General features: G+C 39.5%; 1 protein-coding gene across 1 annotated transcript in view; it reads left to right on the forward strand.

Annotated features, from left to right (window-relative positions):
- Positions 1 to 23,204, forward strand: part of Vwa8 (von Willebrand factor A domain containing 8) — a 304,908-nt gene that overhangs the window by 93,109 nt on the left and 188,595 nt on the right. Inside the window, exons 13-14 of the mRNA XM_075950004.1 lie at positions 14,609 to 14,769; positions 16,914 to 17,027. Coding sequence (XP_075806119.1) covers positions 14,609 to 14,769; positions 16,914 to 17,027 — 275 coding nt within the window. The remainder of the gene's footprint in view (positions 1 to 14,608; positions 14,770 to 16,913; positions 17,028 to 23,204) is intronic.

Raw genomic sequence — 23,204 nt, forward strand, 5'->3', positions numbered from 1 at the left:
TGTGCATCTTCCTCTAAAAGAAATAGGCAGCAGCCAGGCTCCCTGAGGAAAGAGGTGCCTGGACAAGCCCCCCCAAGTTCCATGCCTTTGATTAGGAGTGGTCTCCAGGTTGGCCTGCTTGCTTTAGGGTGCTGCTGTCGTGTACCGCACGCACACCTGGGTTTTCTAGTTTTGTACTTGCTTTTAATAAACAGAAATAGAATAAAGGTATATAATTTCCATAAATTGATAATTTTCAAATAAAATTCATTTTAAGAGTACCTCGTTTTTTTATTTTTTAAGATGTGTGATATCTTGTGTAGTAATATGGGTGGCGGGGCTGCGTCCCCAGCACCCCGGCTGCCTGGCTAGCTTATGCCCAAAATAATTACACGGAAACTGTATTCCTTTGAACACCGCTTGGCCCATTATATCTAGCCTTTTCTCGGCTAACTCTTGCACCTGGACTAGCCCATGTCTAATATTCTATGCAGCGCAGCTAGGTGCGCTTACCGGGAAGATTCTAGCCTACATCCATCCTGGGTCGGAGCTTCATCTGCCCAGGAGCCGGGAGCATGGCGTCTCTCTGAGGCGTCTGCTCCCGAGAGGAGAGCTGTGGAGTCTGAGCTCACTTCCTCTTCCTCCCAGCATTCTGTTCTGTTTACTCCTCCCACCTATCTCCTAACCAGTGAGGGCCAAGCAGTTTCTTTTTATTTAACCAATGACCTTCCTCCATCAATCTTGGGTTCTCACCTTGAAAGAGCTAGTCTCAAAAATTGAGTGTAATGACATGTTTCACTTCAACCACTTGGATCATTTATATGACAGCATGTATGATATTATATGATATATAGCAGTATATATCATATATGATAATATATATATTTATATGGTACTATGTAGTTATAAAGGTGTATTAAAAGGGCAGGATATCAGATGATATAACTTGATCATCTTTTAAGCATATTTTTAACATATTGTGTTTTCTAGAGGTGAAAGATGTACCTTAAAATTGAACCTTTAGAATATGTTAGAAAAGTTAATGTTGAGTTAACAGGCTTGTGCTGTATAATATTTTCATTAAAATTCAGAGGCTGAATTCATTAAAATTGAGAGGCTGGAAACATGGTTAAGTGTGCCTACTCCTCTTACAGAGTATCTGGGTTTGGTTCTTAGCACCCAAATCACTCAGCTTCCAACTACCTGTAACTCCATCTCCAGGGGATCTGATGCCCTCTGGTCTCTGTGGACTCTTGCACACATGTGATGCACAGAAACATACATAAGTACATACAAGCACATACATTTTTAAAAACTGTTATTTAAGAATCACAGATTTGAGGCTGGGGAGATCGTTTTGCAGTTAAGAACACTGTTGCTCTTCCAGAAGACTTGAGTTCAATTCCCAAAACTCACATGGTAGCTCTCAACCCTCTCTAATCCCCTGTTTTCAAACCCCTGTTCTGTGGGACTGATGCCCTCATCTGGCCTCCATGGACACCAGGCTTGCATGTAGTGTATAGACTTACATATAGGCAAAACACCTATACACATAATAAAAAGAGGCAGCAAGCTTTGTATTTTCCTTCAAAGATACTAATTTGATAGTAAAATCTTATGTATATGAAACACTTCTAAAAAATTAAGTCTACTTATTTATATGTTTAGTGATTTTGCTTAATTTTTTGTTTTCTCTATCTTGAGATTTAATTGACATTAAAATGCATGAATTTATATTGTGTACTGTAAGATTTTAATATATGTATGCATTGTGGAATGATTACCACAGTCAGGCTAGCTAACGTGTCACCTCACATAGCTGTGTGTCTTGGGTGGTGGAAACACATGGTTTACTCTCAGAAATTTAAAGTCTGCAGTAAAATAGGATTGTCTTCCACACATGCTGTACCTTAGATCTCCAGAACGTGTTTGTCTTACCCAGCTAAAACTTTGTGCCCTCCAGCCAACACTTCTCATTTCCTCTCAGACCTTAGCAACAACTATTAAACTCTTGATGTTTTTATTTTCCACTTATTATAGTGTATGTGTGTGTGTTTTTAAAAAGTATTTCCTCATTCTTTATTTGTGTGGTGGTTTGTATGTATGACTGTGTACTCTGTGTCTGCCTGGTGTCTGTAGAGACCAGAAGAGGCTATTAGAGCCACTGTGAGCCATGCTGTGAGTCTGGGAATTGAACCCCTGTCCTCTGGAAGAGCAGAGAATGCTCTTGATACTCAGCCATCTCCCCAGCCCTTTCTGAGTTTGTTTCTGTGATTGGCTGTTTTACTTAGAACATACCCTCTCACTTCGTCCCTGCAGTTGCAGCTGACAGAAGTCTCTTCTCTAAGAAGGCTCCATACTATCGTGGTGTCTATACTGCATCTTCCTTATTCATCTCTCTGTGGATCCTGCCTATTCTAAATAAAACTGGAGTGGTTATGGGGCGTAGAAATTATTTTGAGTTGTTGATTTCACTTCCTTTGGGTACATATCCGGAAGTGGGACTGCTGAATCATGTGGTAATTCTATTTTTATCCTTTTGAGGAATGCCCATCTTTTTTATAGTGACTGTATTAATTAACTTCCGAGTACCCTGTGCAAGACTCTTTTCCCTCCCTGTTCTCAATGTATTTGTCTCTCTCCCATTGTCCCCCCTCCATTCTCTCTTTCCTTCTCTCTTTTATATGTCATTCATAAAACTGCACAGTGTTTTATTGGGGCTTTGATTTGCATTTTCTTTATGGTGTATGATGTTGACCGTTGAACTTTACTCCTAGACCAATGTCTATCCTCTTTTGAGGAAGTACTGTTCATATCTTTTGCCTATTTTCTTATATTTCTTACATTCTGCTGGTATTGGTTTTAATTTCTTATAAATTTTGACATTTAAACCCTTATTAAGATACATAAGTTTCCAAATATTTCCTCCCTTTGATAGGTTGTCTCTTGGATCTATTGTCCCTCTTACGAGACAGAATTTTTTAGTTTAGTGTAATTCCATTTATCTAACTTAACTTTAGTTGCCCTTGCTTTTGGTGTCGTGTTAAAAAACAAAACAAAAACCAAACCCCACATTCCTCGCCTAGGCAAGCGTAAGGGGTTTGCTCATGCTTCCTTCCGTCAACATCACAGCCCATTCATTTCTTCCATGCATGGCTCAGTTCATTTTTGTTTTCCGTGTACTCTTAGATAAAGGCATAGCACCCCCTCCTGCATGTGGATCCTTGATTTCCCCAGGACTCCATGGAAAAAATCATTACCATTGCAGTTCTTGGCATCTTTGTTGAAGACTAAGTGGCCACAAATAGCTCTGTTTTTAAGTTTATTAATCTTTAGGTGTCTGGATCCATACCTTTATTTTGCTGCAGTACCATGTTGTCTTGGTTCTTGTAGCCATGTGCTGTACTTTGAAATCTGATACTGTGCTTGTTGAGCTTTATTGGTTTCACTCAAGATTGCTTTGACTACTTCAGTCTTTTCTGATTTAATGTGACTAAGAAGACTGTTTTCTTATTTTGTAAAAAAGATCACGGGAATTTTTTTTTTAGTAATTGCATTGACTCTGTAGGTTACTTTGATTAGATTGGACTTTTTAATTCTAATCTGTGAACTTATTTTTTCATTTATTTGTGTCTCTAATTTATTTCATGACTGTTTCATAGCTTTCAGTTTATTAATCTTTTGCCTCCTTTAAATTTATTCTTACTATCCTTTGAGCTGTCATTATAGGTGATACAGTTACAGATAGTTTGATGTTGATAAACTGAAATGCTGGGTTTGTGTATAGGTTTTGTATCCTGCAGCTCTGTGATTTTTTTTTGTTCTAATAATTTAAGGGGATGAAATCTTGGGGTTTTCTGTATATAGTCATGTCATCTAGAAGCAGACTATTGCACTTCTTTAGATATAGATGTTTATATATTATTCTTGCCTAATACAGAGGAATAGGATTTAGCTTTTCACCATTGAGCATGTTAGATGTAATTCTGTATCATGAAAGAATAAAGATTTTGTTCCATGCCTTTCAATGTGTATTGAAATAATCATGTGATTTTAATATTTTTACCAATAGACTGTGTCACTTTTATTGATTGCGTATATTGAGTCTTCAATAGCCCATTCTTAAATACCTTGTTTCTTACCATACAATGTCACATTACTGTTAGTGTGCTAATGTTTTATTAAAGCTGTTTGCCTTCACTGCAATCAGGATTATTGGCCTGTAAATCTCAATTATTTTATTGCTTTTTCTGCCTGTGGTGTCAGGGAAATGCTGGCCTTATGAAGTAAAATTGGAACTACACTCTGGTCTTCAGAAGTATTTTATAGTAATTTATAGTATTTAAAGTGTTTGGAAGTATTTACTAGTAAGGCATTAGATCCTTAGCTTTTCTCTACTAGTAAGGGCTTGGTAACTAATTATTGGTTGTTGTCATGGTTTCTGTTTCATGGATGGCTGTATAGTTTCAGAATTAATTTTTTTCTAATCTATACAATTATGGGAGGTGGAGTATGAAATATCCATGATAGTCTCCTGATTGTTTTTTTTTTAGTATCTGTTGTTTATAATATATTCTCTCTCTGTCTCTCTCTCTCTCTCTCTGGATCCAGGTAAAAATTTTTGACTCTACAGAACTTTACATATATATATTTTGTGTTGTTTTCTACTCTCATTTATTCTTTCCATGAGCCTTAAAATGTCCTTTCTCTCACTAATTTTGCAGTTAGTCCCTGAGTTCATCATTGATTCTCTGAGATCCTTTTACTTCTTGTGCCGTAGAAGTTGTTCTTTATAAGTTTCATACATGTATATAATAGAATATGATCATATCTACCTCCGCTTCCCACTTCATGTCCCCCCCAGACTCCCCAACATGTCTGTTGTTACTTTTTCCCCTCTTAGGATGGCTTTGATGCAGCTTGGAAGTTTTAGCATCTTTTGTCTCCATTTCTGTTTGTCTCGGGGTATTTTTTTAAAATTTCCTTGAATTCCTAGATATACTGGCTATTCACAATCATATTTTATAAATTTAAATTTTATTGTTTTGTGTGTATGTGTATTGTGCCTGCATGTATGTCTGTGTACTTTGTCTATACCTGGTGCCCATAGAATCTGGAAGAGGGTGTCAGATTCCCTGGAACTGGAGCTATAGCCAGTTGTGAACTACCATGTTGATTCTGAGAATCAAACTTAGGTCCTCTGGAACAGCATCCAGTGTTCTTAACCACCAGACCATCCCTCCAAGCCACCCATGACTGTGCTATAATATCTGATAGTTCTCTTATTATTGATCGCTAGTATATTATTGTAGTCAGAAAGTATGATTTAAATCTTTAATTCTTTTTACATTTGTGTGTTTGTGTGTGTGTGTCTTTGTGCCCGTAGAGTGTGTCACATCCCCTGAAGCTAGAGTTTCAGGTCCTGTGTGGATCCTAGGAACTAAACTCAGGGGTTAGCAAGTGAGTCTAGCCTCTAAACAGCTGATACATCTTTGCCAGATTAATAGCCTGTCAGTGCTATTAACCATAGAGCCATTTCTCCAGCCCCAATTTCAGTCTTCTTAAATTTTGTGATGCTTGTTTTTATAGTGTAGTTAATATATGACCCGTCTAGGGAATGGCCATATGTGGTTGAAAGGAATGTGCATTCTGTTGCTGTTGGACTTCAAATCTATGCACATCTGTTAAGTCTGTGTATTCTGTTTTGTTCAAGGATGTTGTTTTCACAATGATTTTCTATCTATATGACTATCCATTTTTGTTTTATAAAATTTTTCTTTATTTTTAAAAATCCACACATGTGCACAACACATTATGATGATTCCTATCTCTCTCTATCCCCTCAATATCCCCCATATTCTGTGCAGCATACCTTTTCTCACCTTTGTGTCTGACTCATTGAGTCCAGTTAGAGTGACACGTATGTGCATGTGTGTGGGACCGTCCACTGGAGCTTGGGAAACTATGAGCAAAGTTTCTATTTATTTAATGTCTGTGCCTGTGCACCACATTGTGACTGGTACCCACGGAGGCCAGGGAGGGCACTGGGTCTCCTGAAACTGGAGTTACAGATGCTTCTCAGTTGGCACATTGGTGCTGGGAATCGAATCTGCATCCTCTCAAGAGCAGCCAGTTCTCTTACGGCTGACTCAAGTCTCCAGCTGCTCCCTGTTCATTTTAAAAAGTGGATTACTGAAATCCCTTTAATACTGTAATGTCACTTTTTCACCTTTCAGATTTGTTACTAATTAATTGCCTCATGAATTTCAGTGTTTAAATGAGAGATTTACATATTTTACAATAGTTAGATTTGCTTGATAAATTGACTTGACTCCTTTATCATTATATAATCTCTTGACCTGTGAATTTTAGACTTAAATCTCATAATTTTAGTATATAGACTTTCCTGCTGTCTTTGGTTGGCATTTAAAATTTGTCAAATTTTCTGTTATTTCATCTTTAGAATGTGTAAATCCTTATAGCTGATGTGATCTCTTTAACTGGAATACAGGGTGGCTTATTTTTGTTTGCTCGTTTAGCAAAGCTATGTTATCTGAAGAATTTAGACCATTTCCATTTGAAGTAATAATTGATAAGGACTTTCATATTGTCCTGCTTTTCTGTTTTGTGAATCTCTTGTTCCTTGCTCTCCTGTGCTCTTTCCTGGTGACTTTCATGAGTGACGGTCAGCCTCTCTCGGCACAGGGGAATAAATGCCTGTGGCGCTGACTGGTGGGAAGATGGGCAGCTTGGAAAAGGTGCCTGCTAGTGCATCCAGCTCAGTTTTCAAATCTCAGGCAGAGTCCCCACTTTTCTCCTAAGCAACTCCTTGAATCCATCAGTGTGTTCCAGTTTCCAACCCGGTAAACAGATGTTCAGCTTCCTGCAGAGTCTCCTGTGGAGGGGAAATTCGGGGACAGCAGCTTTTGTTTGGTGAGGATGGTGTCCAAAGGGATCCATTAAGCCAGCAAAGAAAAGTTGTCAAGTACCGAAGCCGTGGCACACGTCTTAGATTTCCTGTCTCCCTGTGCTGCCAGTGCCGGGGGTCAGTCTTCATCCTTTGCTGTGTTCAGAATCCACTGCAGACCCAGCCTTGCCTGTGATGCTAACCCCCAGCGCTGGATCCATGAAGCTTTGATGCAAAATGCTTGTGGCAGATGGAATTTAATTTTGAAAAGCATGTCATTTATATCACTTGATCATTTGTAGATATCTAAGTCGAATGCATTGCACTCCACAATCATTCACCTGGGAGAATGTAAATCAGACTTTGTCATTTCCCTGCTTAAAACTTAAAATGTTGCCATTGTGTTAGAATAGGAGGACTTCGGCTCATGAGCTCCCTTCAGTGAGGCTGCCTATTGGAACCACTTAAGGGTCTTTCAGAACTTCCCAGTTCAGAACATGCCATCAGAGAGACCAAAGTAAGTGATGTGAGGTGAAGCCCAACTTGAATGTTTTAAATTCTAGCAGCAGCTGGGGTTGAGAACCAGGGCTCTGTGCGGCCCGACCCTCAGCGGCCTCTGCAGCCTTTTTCCGGATGTGCCCTCTGCTCATTACGCTCCAGTCTCACTGGCTGCCTAGATTTGTCTGGCTCTTCCCTGCGTCAAGGCCCTTTTCACAGCCTGTGCTGCTCCCTTGTCCTGAAATACCCTCCCTCGGATGTGTGCTTTCTCTCGACAGTCAGACTCAGTGTGAATGCCCGTAGAGAAGTGGCCATGAGTCACCAGTGCGTTGGCTGTCATGTCGCCTTTGCTTGTGTGGTGTCCTCGCATCTGTGTCTTTCTCTCCCTCCCTTCTCTTGTCTATTTTTACTCTGTGCCCCTGGAGACTGAGCTGCGTGCTTATCTTTTTAACTGCTGTAATCTTGGCACCTACAACAGTGACCGGCAGGTACAGGCTTTCAACCTGTTATATTCGTGGCTTTGAATGAATGAATAAATGAAAAGTTTTGATTACTTTTAAGTGATCAGCTAGCCCAGACCACCCCTGTTTCATCAATATCATATGGTATCATAAGATGCTGAACTAAACTTCTATTGCCTGGTGACATCATTGCTCTTGTGACGTCATAGCAACGTGTTCATTGTAGAGCTGGTGTAATCATACTGTTTATGCTTCTGGTCATTCAAAATACAGAGCAAACAATATGTCCATAATTTTTTTTTATAACAAATGGCTGTTCATTTCGTGTCGTTTTGAACATCGTGCCCTAGGAGTAGGTGTGCCATGTATACAATCACATACAGCCTGGTTGTGTGATTAGCTATCTGATCCAAGTTTGTGTAAGCACGCTTAATGACATTTGTACAATAAAATTGCTAAAGGTCCCAAGTCTCAGAACACATGCCTGGTCTTGAACAACATTGTAATGTATTCAAATTGTAATATCCGTATGTTGTTTCTATAGTTGATTCATATTCGGCTATTTTAAACTCTGTCAGGTGCCAGGCATAGTCCCATTTGGTTCTAAGGATATTTTATATCCCCAATAATAAGGAAGCTACAAAATTAGATTTAAGCCCTACCGAAATAGCATAATTGAAAATCACCCTCCCTTCAGTGCCGCTTTTCACACTGCAGACTAGCAGGGATTTGGATGGTGTTGGGTTTGATCAAATGACACAATCTAGATGTCCTTGCTGAATATCAAACAGGCAATCACATACCTGTGTAAGCATTGATCTTGTTTAGTATTTGATTTTGGAAATGAATCTCCTATAAGGTAGTAGGTACAGATGCTTAATCTAGAATTTGCTGGTGCATTCTTACCTGCCCCTCTGTAGAGTTTGTAGTTGGGGTAAAGTCTGGTTGTTTAATAATTGGTTTTATTCTTTAATGTCATCCTTAAGTTGGGGGGTTTTTGTGGACAACAATATTCATTTAGGCTAATACTAGGAGAGATTTATTACATGGTGTTAACTGGGTTACAGTCTGGGGAAAGACAGAGTTTGTCCAGTCTAGAATGACAGATCCAGGAACGTTTCAATGACAGCTGCCCTTGGAAGAGAAGCTATCTCCCTGTTTGCTACACCTTCCTTGTTTGGTCGAGCATGGCTCACTCACTAACACTAGCTGCAAAGGCTTTAAGAAAGACTTTCTAGCCCATATAGTATGAAAAGGATATTAGGAGATAGTTTGACTGGATATTTTCATTTAATTTGTTAAATTATTTGCACCCACTCTGACCTTGTCTATTTTAGTTTGAAGCTTTAGTAACATTTCCTTTAGTTGATTCCATCATGAATTTATTAAATTATTAAATTTTGCATTAATAAGATGGATTTATAAAATTAATAATAATGGATTTATTAAATTCATCATTAATAAGATAGCTGGCTTGATTAGCTATAACCAGAGAAATTCAATTTATGGTGTGTGTGTGTGTATAACAGAGAGGGAGGAAGGTGGAGAAGGGGGAGGAAGGGGAATATATGTGTGTGTGTGTGTGTGTGTGTGTGTGTGTGTGTGTGTGTGTGTGAGTGTGAGTGAGAGAGAGAGAGAGAGAGAGAGAGAAAGAGAGAGAGAGAGAGAGAGAGAGAGAGAGAGAGAGAGAGAGAGAGAGAGAGAGAGAACCAATTTTCTTTTTCCAATTTCTAGGTATTGAACTCAGTTTGACAGACTTATGCAGTGGCTACTCTTGCCCATAGAGCCATGTTACCAGCCTGAGAACTTTGTTTTGTGTTTACAAAGTGAGTTTGTAACTAGGACAGATCATCTAATAGACCCTAGTGGTTTCCATGGATAGAGGTGTGTGTTTGAAAAATCAGTGGCTGTCCACAGAGAAGTTGCCAAAACAGTCATGGTTGTGAGCCAGCATCTCATCATGCACATAAAAGTAAATATTTGTTTCTATGTGAAAATGGGAAGTTCTTTAAAAGAACTTGAAGGGAAAAGAAGCATAGGGAAGTTTATCAGAACTTTATAATAGATGGAAAACTTGTTGACACACCCTGTATTCTAACCATTGCGCTTGCTTAGGTTCTGTAAACAGGGTTGTTTATTATATGCTGTGTTTATGCAATCCTTTTGTGGTCTTCTTTCATTGATATGGACATAATCCCAATTTTAAAGTTGGATGCTTTTTTTTTATCAACTAATCTTGATGTATTCCTTTATTCACGGAAATCCCAGAGGTTCTTAGTGTTTATATGGCTGCTAGGATATCTATGTCTATATATCTATATCTACAACTATATATCAGTATTTATAGCTATCTCTTATCTATATCTGTCTCTATATCTATATAGCTATGTCTTTATCTATATCTATATGTTTGGTAGACTTAGAAAGCTTACATAATTCTGGCAAGTTTCTTTTAAAAACCAAAATAGTTGGTAGTATGCACTTATCAAAATACTTACCAAAATAAGAAATAACAAATGCCCCGTGTTAATATTTTAAGTGGATAAAGAATTATATCCACCTAGAGATATTCTTACTTTAGGACATTTAAAAAAGACTTATGTGTTTATTTTATGTGTGTGAGTGTTTGCCTTCATATCAGTGAGTGTACCATGTGCTTGCCTGTTGCCCATAACAGCTCGGTACAGCATAAGGTCCTCTGGAACTGGAGTTGCAGGGGGTTGTGAGCCACTATGAGATCCGAACCCCAATTCCATGGGAGAACCTAGAGTGTTCTTAGTTACTGAGCTGTCTTTCCAGCCCCTAACTAGATGGCTTTATTTCTATGTGTATCTTTAAAGAGATTTTGCAGTAGCACTGGCAAGTAGATATGACTAAGGCCATTTTTAAAAACTTAAGTAATTTATTTTTTGTGGCATAGTTAACATCAGACACTACTTTGTGACTTTTAAATTGAGGGTTTGGTTTGTAAAGTGAGCCTTGGACTTGTGTAGTTGGCAGCTCTTCACTCTGAAATCTGCCCATGGATTGTCTAGGAGGCCAGCTCTTACTGTGGAATCTCCTCTCCTGAAATTTATTGCTGCCTTTGCAGTGAAGTGCCTTCCTCACTCCCCAGTCAGGTGTCAACTCTGGGTACCCCTGCAGTCATGGGCATGTGTTTGTGTGTCAGCACATGTCTTGTGACAGCCTTTATGTTGGAATTACAGTTTACATGCAAATTGTAATTGTTCTTACAATATATTTTGTATGCTTCCCATTTTGTTTCTTAGTTTTATAATCCTTAATATGTTAGCAAATCTTTGAAAGCCAATTTAAGTGCCTTCTGTCAGCTTTCCGAGTTCATATTTGTGGGAAGAATATGGCATATATTTAATCCCAGCACTTGGGAGGCAGAGGCAGGTGGATCTCTGATCTGAGTTCTAGGCTAATCTGATCTACATAATTGAGTTCCCAGTCCACTGACTAGTGAGACCTATTGTCCGCCCCTCCCCTTACAGGTGCTGTTTTAAACCTGACTGAGAGCCTATTCTGTATGTACTTCAGTGCCCTACTTTTGCCAACGCCACTTTAGTTCTTTGCCAAAAAAATTGCATATGCATTATAGTATAAAATTATAGCTTTGGTGTCAGTGTTTATATTCCAAGAGAGATGGTTAACTTTCCTTTATACACTAACAACACACTGTCAGTTTGTTGGTTTTCTTTGATGACATTCTAAGTTGAAACTCATTCTAATCCAATTCTAGCTGCTGGGTAAACAGCCATGGTTTTCTTATTGGGCTAATGATTTGTGTCTGGGGCTCTTAAAAGCATGTTGGAAAAATTAGCTAAGACTGTGCGAACATTCTGAAGACACCAGAGACATTGTTGCTTTTAAAGTTCAAATCTTTATTCTCAGATACATGAAGTGCCAGTGATGCTTCTTATTAATATGATTCCATTTTCATGGGCTTTCTTTGCTTCAGATAGCACTGTTTAATAGGATACTGGACCTTAGGAGATGTGTGGGGGTGTTCATGACATCTAAAAGGAGGAGCTGTGTTTAAGTTAGACAATGGACGCTTTTAGTGTGCTAGATTTTATGTCCTGCTTTAAAGTTTTTGAGGAAATACAGAATAGGAAATGGTTGGGCTCTATGATATCATTAGGGCTATTTTTATTCTCAGAAGTTCAGAGGTTTTAGGAACGAGAAAATATATACAAAAATGAGGACATTCATTGTTCTTATAATTTTATTAATGTGCTTCCAAGATGTCTGTAAAAAGTAAGTTTAAAAAAGTCTTCATTTTTCAATTTGCCAGCATGCATATTGGTAGGGAGAATAAGAAAAAAAATATATATGTATACACATGTACATATGAATTCCCAATTATGCATATCTATATTTTGAATAAAAATATGAAAACAATTTCAGATAATTAAAAGCGAAAAAAACACCATACATAAAAACAGTTGAGGGACTGCAGAGATGACTCAGCAGTTCATAGCACGTGTTGCAGAGACTTGATCCTCAACACCCACATGGTGGCTCACAATTATCTATAATGGGATCTGGTACCCTCTTATGGTGTATAGATATATGCAGACAAAGCATCCATATACATAAAATACAGAAATGAATAGTTATTTTTAAGAGAACAAACAAGATGTAGAAAAGCCATTAGAATTGTGTTGTTACAGGTCAGTGTCAGTGATGTGGCGGCTGTAAACCATGTGAAGAAGCTTGATGGTAAAGTGTATGGGGCGAGGACCATATGGGATGTTTTAATATCATGCACAGAGTTGTGATACAGGATTTGCTGGTTTGAGAATAAAGAATTACCTCTACTGCCAACATATACACTAACAAAACCCTGAGCTTCTTAAGCCAGCGGCAGGGCATTCCTCGTCTCATTTTTGGGACAAAAACAAGATTAGAGCTGAACCGGGCCCACGTATTACCAGTTTTCATTGTGGACCAGGACTTTCACGCGGTGTCCATTCACTTCTTTGCAAATGTGTCAGGCTGCCTTCGTCCAGCCACCACTTACTTCTCAGAGTTCAGCAGCAGTGGGGTTTGTTGTTGTTTGGTTGTCGTCCGTTTTCAACAGGCTCTCACAGCCGCGGCCGTGCCGGGATCATGCCAGCAAGCTTCTGCGTCTTCCTGCGTGTGGGATAAGCCCTCTACCCAGAGAGCTGGCGTAGAGTGCTTAAAGAAGGGCAGCCCACTCCTCTGTCTCCTCACCTTTAGTTCATGCCATTCCGTTATGCATCGTGTGGGTCCTCGTACAACCTCATAAGTTCTATTAGCATAAGGACGGGCGTAAATAAATGAAATACAGTTTCACAATAACTTCATTTCTTATAAAAGAGTGTTGCCTCAGAGGCATAGCAGAGCTACAAATGCAATATTAATAAAAGCTGGGAGGTTAGATCTACTCAGTCTGACTCTTCAGGAGATGGAACCTAAGCTTATTAATTTCTCCAGCTATTTCTGGAATATAGCCTAGGTTTGAAGCCCTGTGCTAAGGTATGTGCTTATTTTGTGCCTCTGGGACAGTATGTGATGTGACTCTGTAGTGAATATTTTGTCTGGAATAATTAATGTTGAGAATTTTAAGTTAATTTGTTCTAATACTAAAATTTAAAAGATTGTATGCATGTTATGTATATATACTCATATATTTGATTTTTAAAATAATTTTATTATGAAAATGATCTACTTGACAGACTTGATTTATGCCTAATTTTTCCTGCAGAAGAACAACTTAGGACTCAGTAGCACAGCCCCTGGGGGAGAGCGCCCCATATTCCTTCTCATTGATGATATAGATACATTTAGTCTTGGCTGTTGTTAGCTGCCATTGACAACTATGAAGCGATACTACCCACACAACTTGTATAAAATTTAAATTTCTAGTACAATTAGAAAACACTATTACCCCCTCAGAGCTCAGGGAACCTCTCAGAGGAGGAGGGAACGTGTGTAAGAGTCAGAGGGAATGGATGGCACCAAGAAAACAGGGCTCATATGAACTCAGAGACTGAAGCAGCGAGCACAGGGCCTGCGCAGGGCTGGTCCTCTGTGTGTGTTATAACTTTCAGCTTGGTATTTTTATGGGACTCCTGAGTGTATGAACAAGTGTCTCTAATTCTTGCACTTGGGGTTCTTGGGTTGCCTTGCCCAGTCTGAATGTGATGGATTTGTTTTATCTTATTATATTATATTTTATCAAAGAACAGAAGACACTATTAAACTGTGTCTTAGTTACTTTTCTATTGCCCTAACAAAATACCATAACCAAGGCATCTTATTTAAAAAAAAAACATTTAATTGGGGACTTTCTTGCAGCTTCAGAGGGTGAGCCCATGACCATCGTGGTGGGGAGATTGGCAGCAGCTGAGAGCTTGCATCTCATCCACAGATAAGAGAGAGAGAACTAACTGGGAATAACTGAGGCTTTTGAAACCTCCATGCTCACTCCCTGCAACACAACTCCTTCAACATGGCCACATCTCCCAATCCTTCCCAAACAATGCTGCCAACTGGGGACCAAGCATTCAAATATATGAACCTATGGCGTCCGTTCTCATTCAGATCACCACAAAGAATAAAGCCAAGTATTGACATCTTATCAGAAACAACCTTTTAAGGTTGTGGGGTTGCTGGATTCAAATGTTATGTTTAAGAATGTCTTCACGTGTCTGTAAGGCTAAGCATCACCTGTGTCTGTAACACCAACTCTGTGTGTTCTTTGCCGTGTGTGTGTGGTGACTGGCTTTAGGATATGACAGCACGTGACCTGCTACAGCAGCGGTACACACTCCCCAACGGTGACACTGCCTGGAGATCCTCACCCCTTGTGAATGCTGCTCGGGAAGGCAAGCTGGTCCTGTTGGATGGCATTCACCGGGTCAACGCTGGCACGCTAGCTGTATTGCAAAGGTTTGTGTCACAATCGATCTCTGTGCCAACCTACACTGGGTTATGTAGATCCTGAGGAACTTACAATTCTGTACTCAAGTTGAATAAAGCATTGTTAATATTTTTGTTATAAACTCATGATTATAAGGCAGCCAGATTTGCTGTCTAAGAGCCTAAGGAAGAAAGCCCATAGGCAGTGGTTTCAAAAGGCTTACTTCTACACATGGGTTAATACAAGCATCAAGCCACACAGCTGAAGCAGCTGTGATTTTTGTCCTAACTATACTGCTTAGAAATCATCCCAGACCTTTTCTGGAGTCTGAGCTTGTAGGATTTTTTTTTAACTTTTGAGACAAAGGTTTTAATATAAAATTTATATTTATTTTCTTATTTCACTCACTTGGCGTGGATATGAACATTTCTGTAACTACCATTTTTTTTTGTTTTGAATGTGAAAAATTGTCCACACATTTCAAGAACTCTAGAATCCTAGAATTTAATGTTGGAATATTCTCTGTGTATAATCTCTGTGGAAAATATTCATAGCCTGTGTCATTTAAAAGGTTAGATGCTGTTCATTCCTTTTCTGCAGCATGACTTTTAATCTGACTTACTGGGAAGTGTCAAATAAATGAAATGAGCTATTTCTTCAACTAGCTAACCACAGTTTTTATCGCTGACAAGCTGCAGATTCTAAGTGAAATGAAAAATTCCAAATGTGTTTTATTAATCTTGATTCAGTTTCTGTGGGTTTAAAAATAGTAATCATGAAGTTTTAGTGATTTACCGCAAATATTTCATAGACTTGCAATTTATTTTTCTTCTGCTAAACATAGAAATGTGAATACAAAATAAGAAAACACTCTGTCCCCTCTTGTTGACTGTCTCTCAGATATCCGACCAAGTACAAAAGAGTGCAGCATGCCTGCACTGTGCCTTGCAGGATGGAACTTTAAAAATACGAATGGTGTAGGCTGACTTTGCTTTCCTGCCCTGGTTTCAAACCACAAAAAACTGACATGGATACTTAATTATGAATGCTTGTTGGATAGCTCAGGCTTATTACTAACTGGCTCTTAAACATTTTAACCCATTTGTATCAACCTATGTGCTGTCCCAAGGCTTGTGGTATTTACCTCTCTGGCATGTCTTCCTTACTCTACATGGCTGGCTACTCCTCTGACTTCACCCTTCTTCCCAGCATCCTTCTAGTCTGGCTTGCCCTCCTAATCTCTTCTGCTCAGCTATAGAGCAGTCAGCTCTGTATTAAACCAATGAGAGTAATACATATTTACAGTGTACAAAGATTGTTCCGCAGTAATGCCTGGCCTTCATCCCCATCAATTCTTGGAGTTCTTAATCCAGGCCAGAGTTTTGAACATGGGCATTTTTAAATACTGCCCAGAGGAGCTAACTTACAGTCTAGACTGAGAGAAATGATGTTGAGTATCTTATTTTATATTAACTGTTCAATTTTAACATTAAATCTATGAGGTTGGCCTTAATTGTTTTGCCTTAATTTTCTAATAAAATTTAGAGAGGTGGAATGGTTCTCCCTTCTCTGATTATTCAGTAGGTTAGTGCAAAATTGGACTTGAATACAGACTGGACTGCCTGTGCCCCAAACTTCTACATTAGTCTTTGACCTTTGCAGTGCCTAATGGGAGTGTCTTATGTTGCATGGGAAGCTAGGTTACTTCAGGACTCCGCATGAAATTGTATTGGAGTTATTTTGTTTTAGAGGCTTTTGTTATTTTAAATCCTGCAGTTTCAACAGTAGAAATATTTGGATACTTTCCCACAAGAAGTTACATTGGATTCAAGAGTGTGTGATAACTGGCTTGCCCATGAATGGATGCCCCAGGGTTAACCTGAGACACTCATTCAGCTGGTTCTTTTTGTCTCCTATTTCCTCCTTCCCTTCTTCCAGCCTCTTCTCCTTCATATTAACCTCTGGTATTCAGGATAGCTTCTCTGTTGACAAGAGTTCACTACATCTGCCAAGGATAACATGGAATGGTACTGACCAAGTTACCATTGTGAAAAGTACATGTAACAAAACTGTTAGGCTCACCTACCCACGATTATAGGCACAGTTAAGTATTGGCTGAGTGATTTTGCCCCTCATAATGTTGTTAATTTGTCCTCGTCCCTCTCCCCTTCAGACTAATCCATGACCGCGAGCTCAGCCTGTATGATGGATCACGGCTTCTGAGAGAAGACAGGTACCTGAGCTTGAAGCAGAGACTACAGCTAACGGATGAGCAACTGCAGGACAGGTAATCTGGAGTACGTTATTCTCCTGAGGGTTGTTTTTATTTTTTAACATTTATTTATTATGTGTACTTGTAAAAGCTCACATACAGAAGCCAGAGGCTGACTTACAGGAGTTAGTGCTCTTCTTCCTCTAGAGTCGTGGAGATCAAACTCATATCCTCAGGCTTGGCAGCAAGTGCTTTACCCTCTGAGCCACCTCGCCAACACTTGAGTATAGTATTATTAGCTCTAATTTACAGCTACGTTGAAAGTAACATTCTCTATTTCCAGCTGAACTAGGGCCAAGCAAAACAAAAACTGAATAGTTTAGTTTGGTGTCTTGAGTGGGTATAGCCTGACATCTAAAACCTGAGAGTTGTCCAAGCTGTACTCTATATTCTTAGTCTGCTTTCAAATAACTGTCTCAACTGTATTTCTAGAAAAGTAAGCCAAGCTTACTCGGAGTTGTGAGCATCTCTGTGGGTATCCCCATTGTCCCTGTGGCTTTCTTAAAGTTCTTCCTAGGTATAACAGTCAGATGCAGTGGGTGGGATTTGACTTTAACTTGAGCAGGAAACAAAATGAAAACATTTAAAATAGACAAATAGAAAAAGTTAGGGCCAGGAAAATCTGTAAAGTACTGACTGCATGGGCTTGAGGACCTAGGTTTGGGTCCCCCCCAAATCCATGTAAAAAGTGTACATAGTGACTTTGACCCCAACATGAGACAGCAGTTTGAGAATGGAGACAACAGATTTCTTAAACTAATTGGCTAGCCGAGCCAAATAAGTACAGTTTCAGGTTCAGTTAGAGACCCTGTCTTTATACATAAAGCTGGAAGCCAGGGCACAGCTGTAGATGGACCTCTCTGAGCTGGAGGCCAACCTTGTTTCCATAGTGAGTTCCAGGCAGTCAGGGCTACAGAGCAAGGACTTGTCTCAAATAATAAAGTAATAAAGGGAGGGAATCAGTTGAGGAAAGTTGGCTGTCACTGCTCTGACACATGCACCTGTACTAACAAGTATATACATATAACACATGACCCCCAAATAAAAAAAGATTAAATACATACCATACATATGTTCCTTACTGTTGAGTTAATATTGGTTTGCTAAAGTATCATAATGGTATTGCGATTATGAAAGGAAACCTTACCTTTACAGGAGATGCTTACTAACATAGAAAGGATAGATAAGCCTGCGAAAAGAAACATACCAGAGGGCAAGGCAATGGCCAGTGTGGCAAGGATGTAAGCTGATAAGCTCTTAGCACTCAGGAAGAGTTGTAATGAAGGACTTGAGTGATTGTATACAGATAGCCTTTGCATTGGAAGAGAAATAGTTTTCAACAACATATTTTCTCCTTAGACTAGGCTTCTCTCATGTCATCCCCATGTTAGTACCTCCCATTGGGCTTTGCATATTTGGAGACAGGTACATTGTGGGTAGGCGGGAAGTGGCTACGATGATGATGACCACATCCTCACTTAATCTAACCTGATGCAGCGGAAGCTATGCCTTTGCCATATCAAAAACAAGAAAACCCTCCAAACCCAGTGAAGGATATTAATCACTGACTGCTTTTGAATTTTTGCCTTGTCAAGGAAATGTTAATTTCTGACTTACCTAGTTTTTTTATTGATTTTATTGAGTTCTGCATTTTTCTGTGCGCCTCTCCCTGCCTCTCTCCTCCCCTTCAACCCTCTTCCATGTTCCCTATGCTCCCAATTTACTCAGGAGATGTTGTCTTTTTCTACTTCCCATGTAGATTAGATCTATGTAAGACTCTTAGGGTCCTCACTGTTGTCTGCTTACCTAGATTATTAAAGAATAACAGTCGATTTCAGAACTGCATATTAAGGTGTACCTTATCAATTCTCACAGCTTAGAAGTGGCCCAGTTTCAGTTTAGGTCAGTAAGTCAAGGAGCTCGCCCTCATTCCATCTCTTGGTCCACAGTGCTCAGTGTGCGTGCATTACTTACATGTGAATCATGGTCGGGGAAGAGTAGAGATTTTCAGAAAGATGAATCAAAGTGATTGAGCAACAGCTCCTGAGCTTGCCAGGCAGTTTTCCTTAGGACGTGGGGAGCCCCGTGCTTCTGCCAAATCTCCAGGAAATGATAGCCCTTTTCTGTGGAAAGGACCTATGTTTTCTCTAATAGTCATATTAAGTTTTGCAAACACTTTGAGGAACACAGTGGCCTTCAGCTTCTCAGAGGTTTCCGCCTTAACCACCATCAGTTGTGTGTCTTCCACGGTGCACACCCAGCTCATCTTTATCTCTGACATCACACTGAGAAAATGAGGGAGGCCCTGGAAATACTTTTCCTTACAGTTAAAAAAAAAATGTTTCTGTGATTTCCTAAGGTCAGACATACTTGAGACTTGAGCCAGATAGAAATCCCAAAGCATTTTATGAGAAACCCCAGTCCCCGTCCTGAATTCCATGACTGCCTCTCATGTCCCACTTCTGGTCCTAGAGGTTTTCTCTTCTAATTCTAGCAGGCTCTTTTGATGCTTCCTCATGTCATCAGGAAACATGCGTCACTGCTGTTTCTTGACTTGCCCGTGTTAGGAACTACGTGTTGATTTCCTGCACATAAGGTGGAGATGCAGATCTTTGTGCCCCTCTCTCCTCACTGCACACACTTATTTCCATCCCTTGTTCTCCTAGTATTATTGTATTTGTTGGGAATTTTATTGAACTCTTAATTTTGTCAGGACAGTGTAGGGACTATAACTGAGTCATTCAATGTTAAAGTAGATTTTTCTCATACACCCTTTTCGTCTTCCCCAAAGTTAGGAATTGTCTCTGTATGAAAGATTTAACTGTAAGTAAAAAAAACGGAGCTAACCGTCAGAGCAGAAATCTGTACCATACTGATGTGAGATCACCGAGGGAGGGGCCCTCTTCTCTCTGTATCAGTCACCTTTTTACCCCAGTCGCTTCTCTCTGTTGTGGAACTCTCATCTCCTTCAGACACGCCCTAGTTTGTGATTCCAGGTTCCATCTGGTACATAGTCTTCCTGTGGTACACCCTGAACTCCTAGGCCATCTAGGCCTTCATCTCCTTGGTTTCCTGAGCTTTTCATTATTTAGATGGTAGGTAGAACCTTCTGGCCAGAATGTCTAGTTTTTCTTCTTTTTTATGTTCTATCATCCATTTGTTGTGTTTTCATTAAATTTTCAGAAGCAAGAAGTTCGAACAATGGTCCTTTCTCGTCTGAAATTCTTGTACCTGTTGAGGGGCTGGAAGGACAGCTCAGCAGTTAAGAACATGCACTGCTCTTGCTGAGGACATGAGTTTGATGGGCACTTGTAACTCCAGTTCTAGGGGATCTGGTATCCTCTTCTGACCACGGAGGGCAGCACACTGAAGAACACACACCCATGCATGTAAACATACATACACATAGTTAAAAATAACATGAGTTATTAAAATACTCTTGTCAGCTCAAAAACAATTTGGATTCAATTCTTATTTATGAAAAATAGGACTTACTAACAAAAAATGCTTGATTATATATAGTTATACATTTTTAAAGTTGTAAAGATCTATTCAGGCTAGCAGAAACTAACATGAAGATGTATTCTAGCCTCTTTGGCTTTGCTAATTTTGTTATACTTTAGCTATTTAGACAAACTGAGTCATACAAGAAGCTGTGATATTCTGTAAAGGTACCCTATGAAAGGATCAGAAATAACTTTATTTTTCTGGACTATATTTAAAAGTTTGTTTTGATACCCAAAATAAGGGATCTTTAATTCCACTTTTTAAATAATTTTTTAGTATTTATTTATTTATTATATATACAATGTTTTGTCTGTGTGTATGCCTAAAGGCCAGAACAGGGCACCAGACCTCATTACAGATGGTTGTGAGCCACCATGTGGTTGCTGGGAATTGAACTCAGGACCTTTGGAAGAGCAGGCAATGCTCTTAACCACTGAGCCATCTCTCCAGCCCTTTAAATAATTTTTTAAAATTTTATGTTCATTGGTATTTGCCTGCATGTATGTCTCTGTGAGGGTGTCAGATCCACCAGAACTGGAGTTACAGACAGGTGTGAGCTGTCATGTGGGTGCTGGGAATTGGACCCGGGTCCTCTGCAAGAGCAGCCAGTGCTCTTAGCCTCTGAGCTGTCTCTCCAGCTCCCTTCAATTCAAATTTTAAGGCTCAGATTTAACAGGGATAAAACTGTAACGTTCTAATCTTATAAAAGCTACTGACTTGTTTGTCAAGTATTAAAGGTAATTAAGCCATGCAAGTTAGCAGTCAGTCACCTTATTCCTTCATGTGCTCAGAACCACACCTGTAGTCGTGCTGGGTACAAATGTATTCACTTAGAGACAGGTGCCAGCCTTCCGTGTTGCTGTCACGCGGGAGCCGGAAACAAGTAACTAAAAACTGTGCTGTTTAAAACCAGGTGTGCTTGGTAGGTGAGATGACGGCCTCAAACCCCAGAGAAGTCGGCTTTTCTAGTAAGCCTGAACCTTTAAGCTTGTTTACCCAGCCGGTGTCTTTCTATTTAGGACCGTGCCAGCAGCACAGACATTTTGGGGGTAGACAACATTTGCCTGTTGAATGTCTAATTGTTTTCCTTGTCAGTATCCCTCCTTTGTATGCAAGCAGCAGTTATTTCTTCTGATTGAAAGCAGTTCTTGTTGATCACAATACCGAATCTGCTGTACTCTAATAGTATGGTAAATTTCTTTACTTCTTCTTGGCTATTTTTCATTTAATATGGTAACTCCTTCCTTTCATCGTCTACATCGGTTTCATCTAGATCAGTTTCATCCAAATCAGTTGGCAGTATTTCTTCCAGGGTTGTTCTTGGGTAATGTGTTTACATGTTAATGTGTTGTGACTGCCTAACTGCTTGACTCAAAGGACATCATAGAGTATAAAAAGGCAGAAATTTGTACTTAGTGGGGGAAATTCACTGCTTTCACGAGTTGTGCTTGTGAATAATTATGACTCATTATCTGGCATGAGTTGATTCTTCATGTTGTCCACGTCTAGCACTCTGGGCATTAGCATGTAGGGTGGAAGTTCATGACCTAAGTTACCTGACCTTTCTTTCTGTACTATTTTAGGTGACTAACGATCTGAAAGCTCTGTTTTTACAGTGTTTAAACAAACTCACTTTTGTTTTGATTTATGCCTTATTTCCTTATGGGAGATTTTTAAGATAAAAATATTAGAGAATTGGCAAGGAGGTTTTCTATTGTTTAAAGAGGGTTTTGGAGGGTGGTCAGAGGTAGTGACTCAGCACAGCGCCAGTGGAATAGCTCCTATAGTCTTGCACAAATAGGTAAATCTTAGAAAGAGGTTTCTGAGGACAGTGTCTTCCAGTGTGGGGAGCACTGCCTCTCAAGGGGTGACTGCAAAGCTCCTGGTTTTTTTGAATTTGAGTGGCTTAACGGTAATGTAGATCTAAGAACATCTTTCCTTTTCAATCCAGTTGAAAATGCATGTTCCTGCTTTGGTTGGAACAGTTTTCCTGCCTGTGTTTGGAAAGCGTCCTTAGACTGTCAATAGCAAATGCTTTCCAGTTGGTTCATTGAGAATACAGTGTCCCACATGCAAAAGGGAAAGGTGGAGTTGGCACTCAGGAACTACCTGGATCATGGGACTTTAGTCTTGTCAGGAGTCTGTCTTCTGTGTTGCTTTTGTTTGTTTCTAATATCACAACCCATGGTTCCTAGTAGAATGCTTACTTAGTTTTTGTTTTGTTTTTTTTGATGCATGTTTGCCTACATGCATGTATGTCTACCATGTGAATGCCTGGTATCCATAGAGATCAGAAGAGTTCACTAGGTCCCCTGGAACTGGAGTTAGATGGCTAAGAACTGCCATGTGGGTGCTAGGAAATGAACGCGGGTCTTCTGCGTGAGCAGTAAGTGTAACTGCTGAGCTGTCTCTCCAGCTTCAGTAAGCGTTTTTGAATAAGTGACTAATCTTAAACTGTGATAGAGTTTTTAAAGCCATGGAAAAGTGTTTGGTGACCTTTTAGGATAGCATGATTTCCTTAATACATGTTATATAAGTCTGTTGATTAGGAGTACCTTGATGTACTTTAATAGAATGATGCTCTGATAACATAGAGTCCCAGAATTAACAGTGATGGTTGTAGGCCCCCAATCCATTCAACTTCATGCCATGAACCCTGTTTCATATAATGGTATTTATCTCCTT

This window comes from Microtus pennsylvanicus, chromosome 15 (assembly GCF_037038515.1).
Source record: "Microtus pennsylvanicus isolate mMicPen1 chromosome 15, mMicPen1.hap1, whole genome shotgun sequence".
In the NCBI taxonomy this organism is placed as follows: Eukaryota; Metazoa; Chordata; class Mammalia; order Rodentia; family Cricetidae; genus Microtus; species Microtus pennsylvanicus.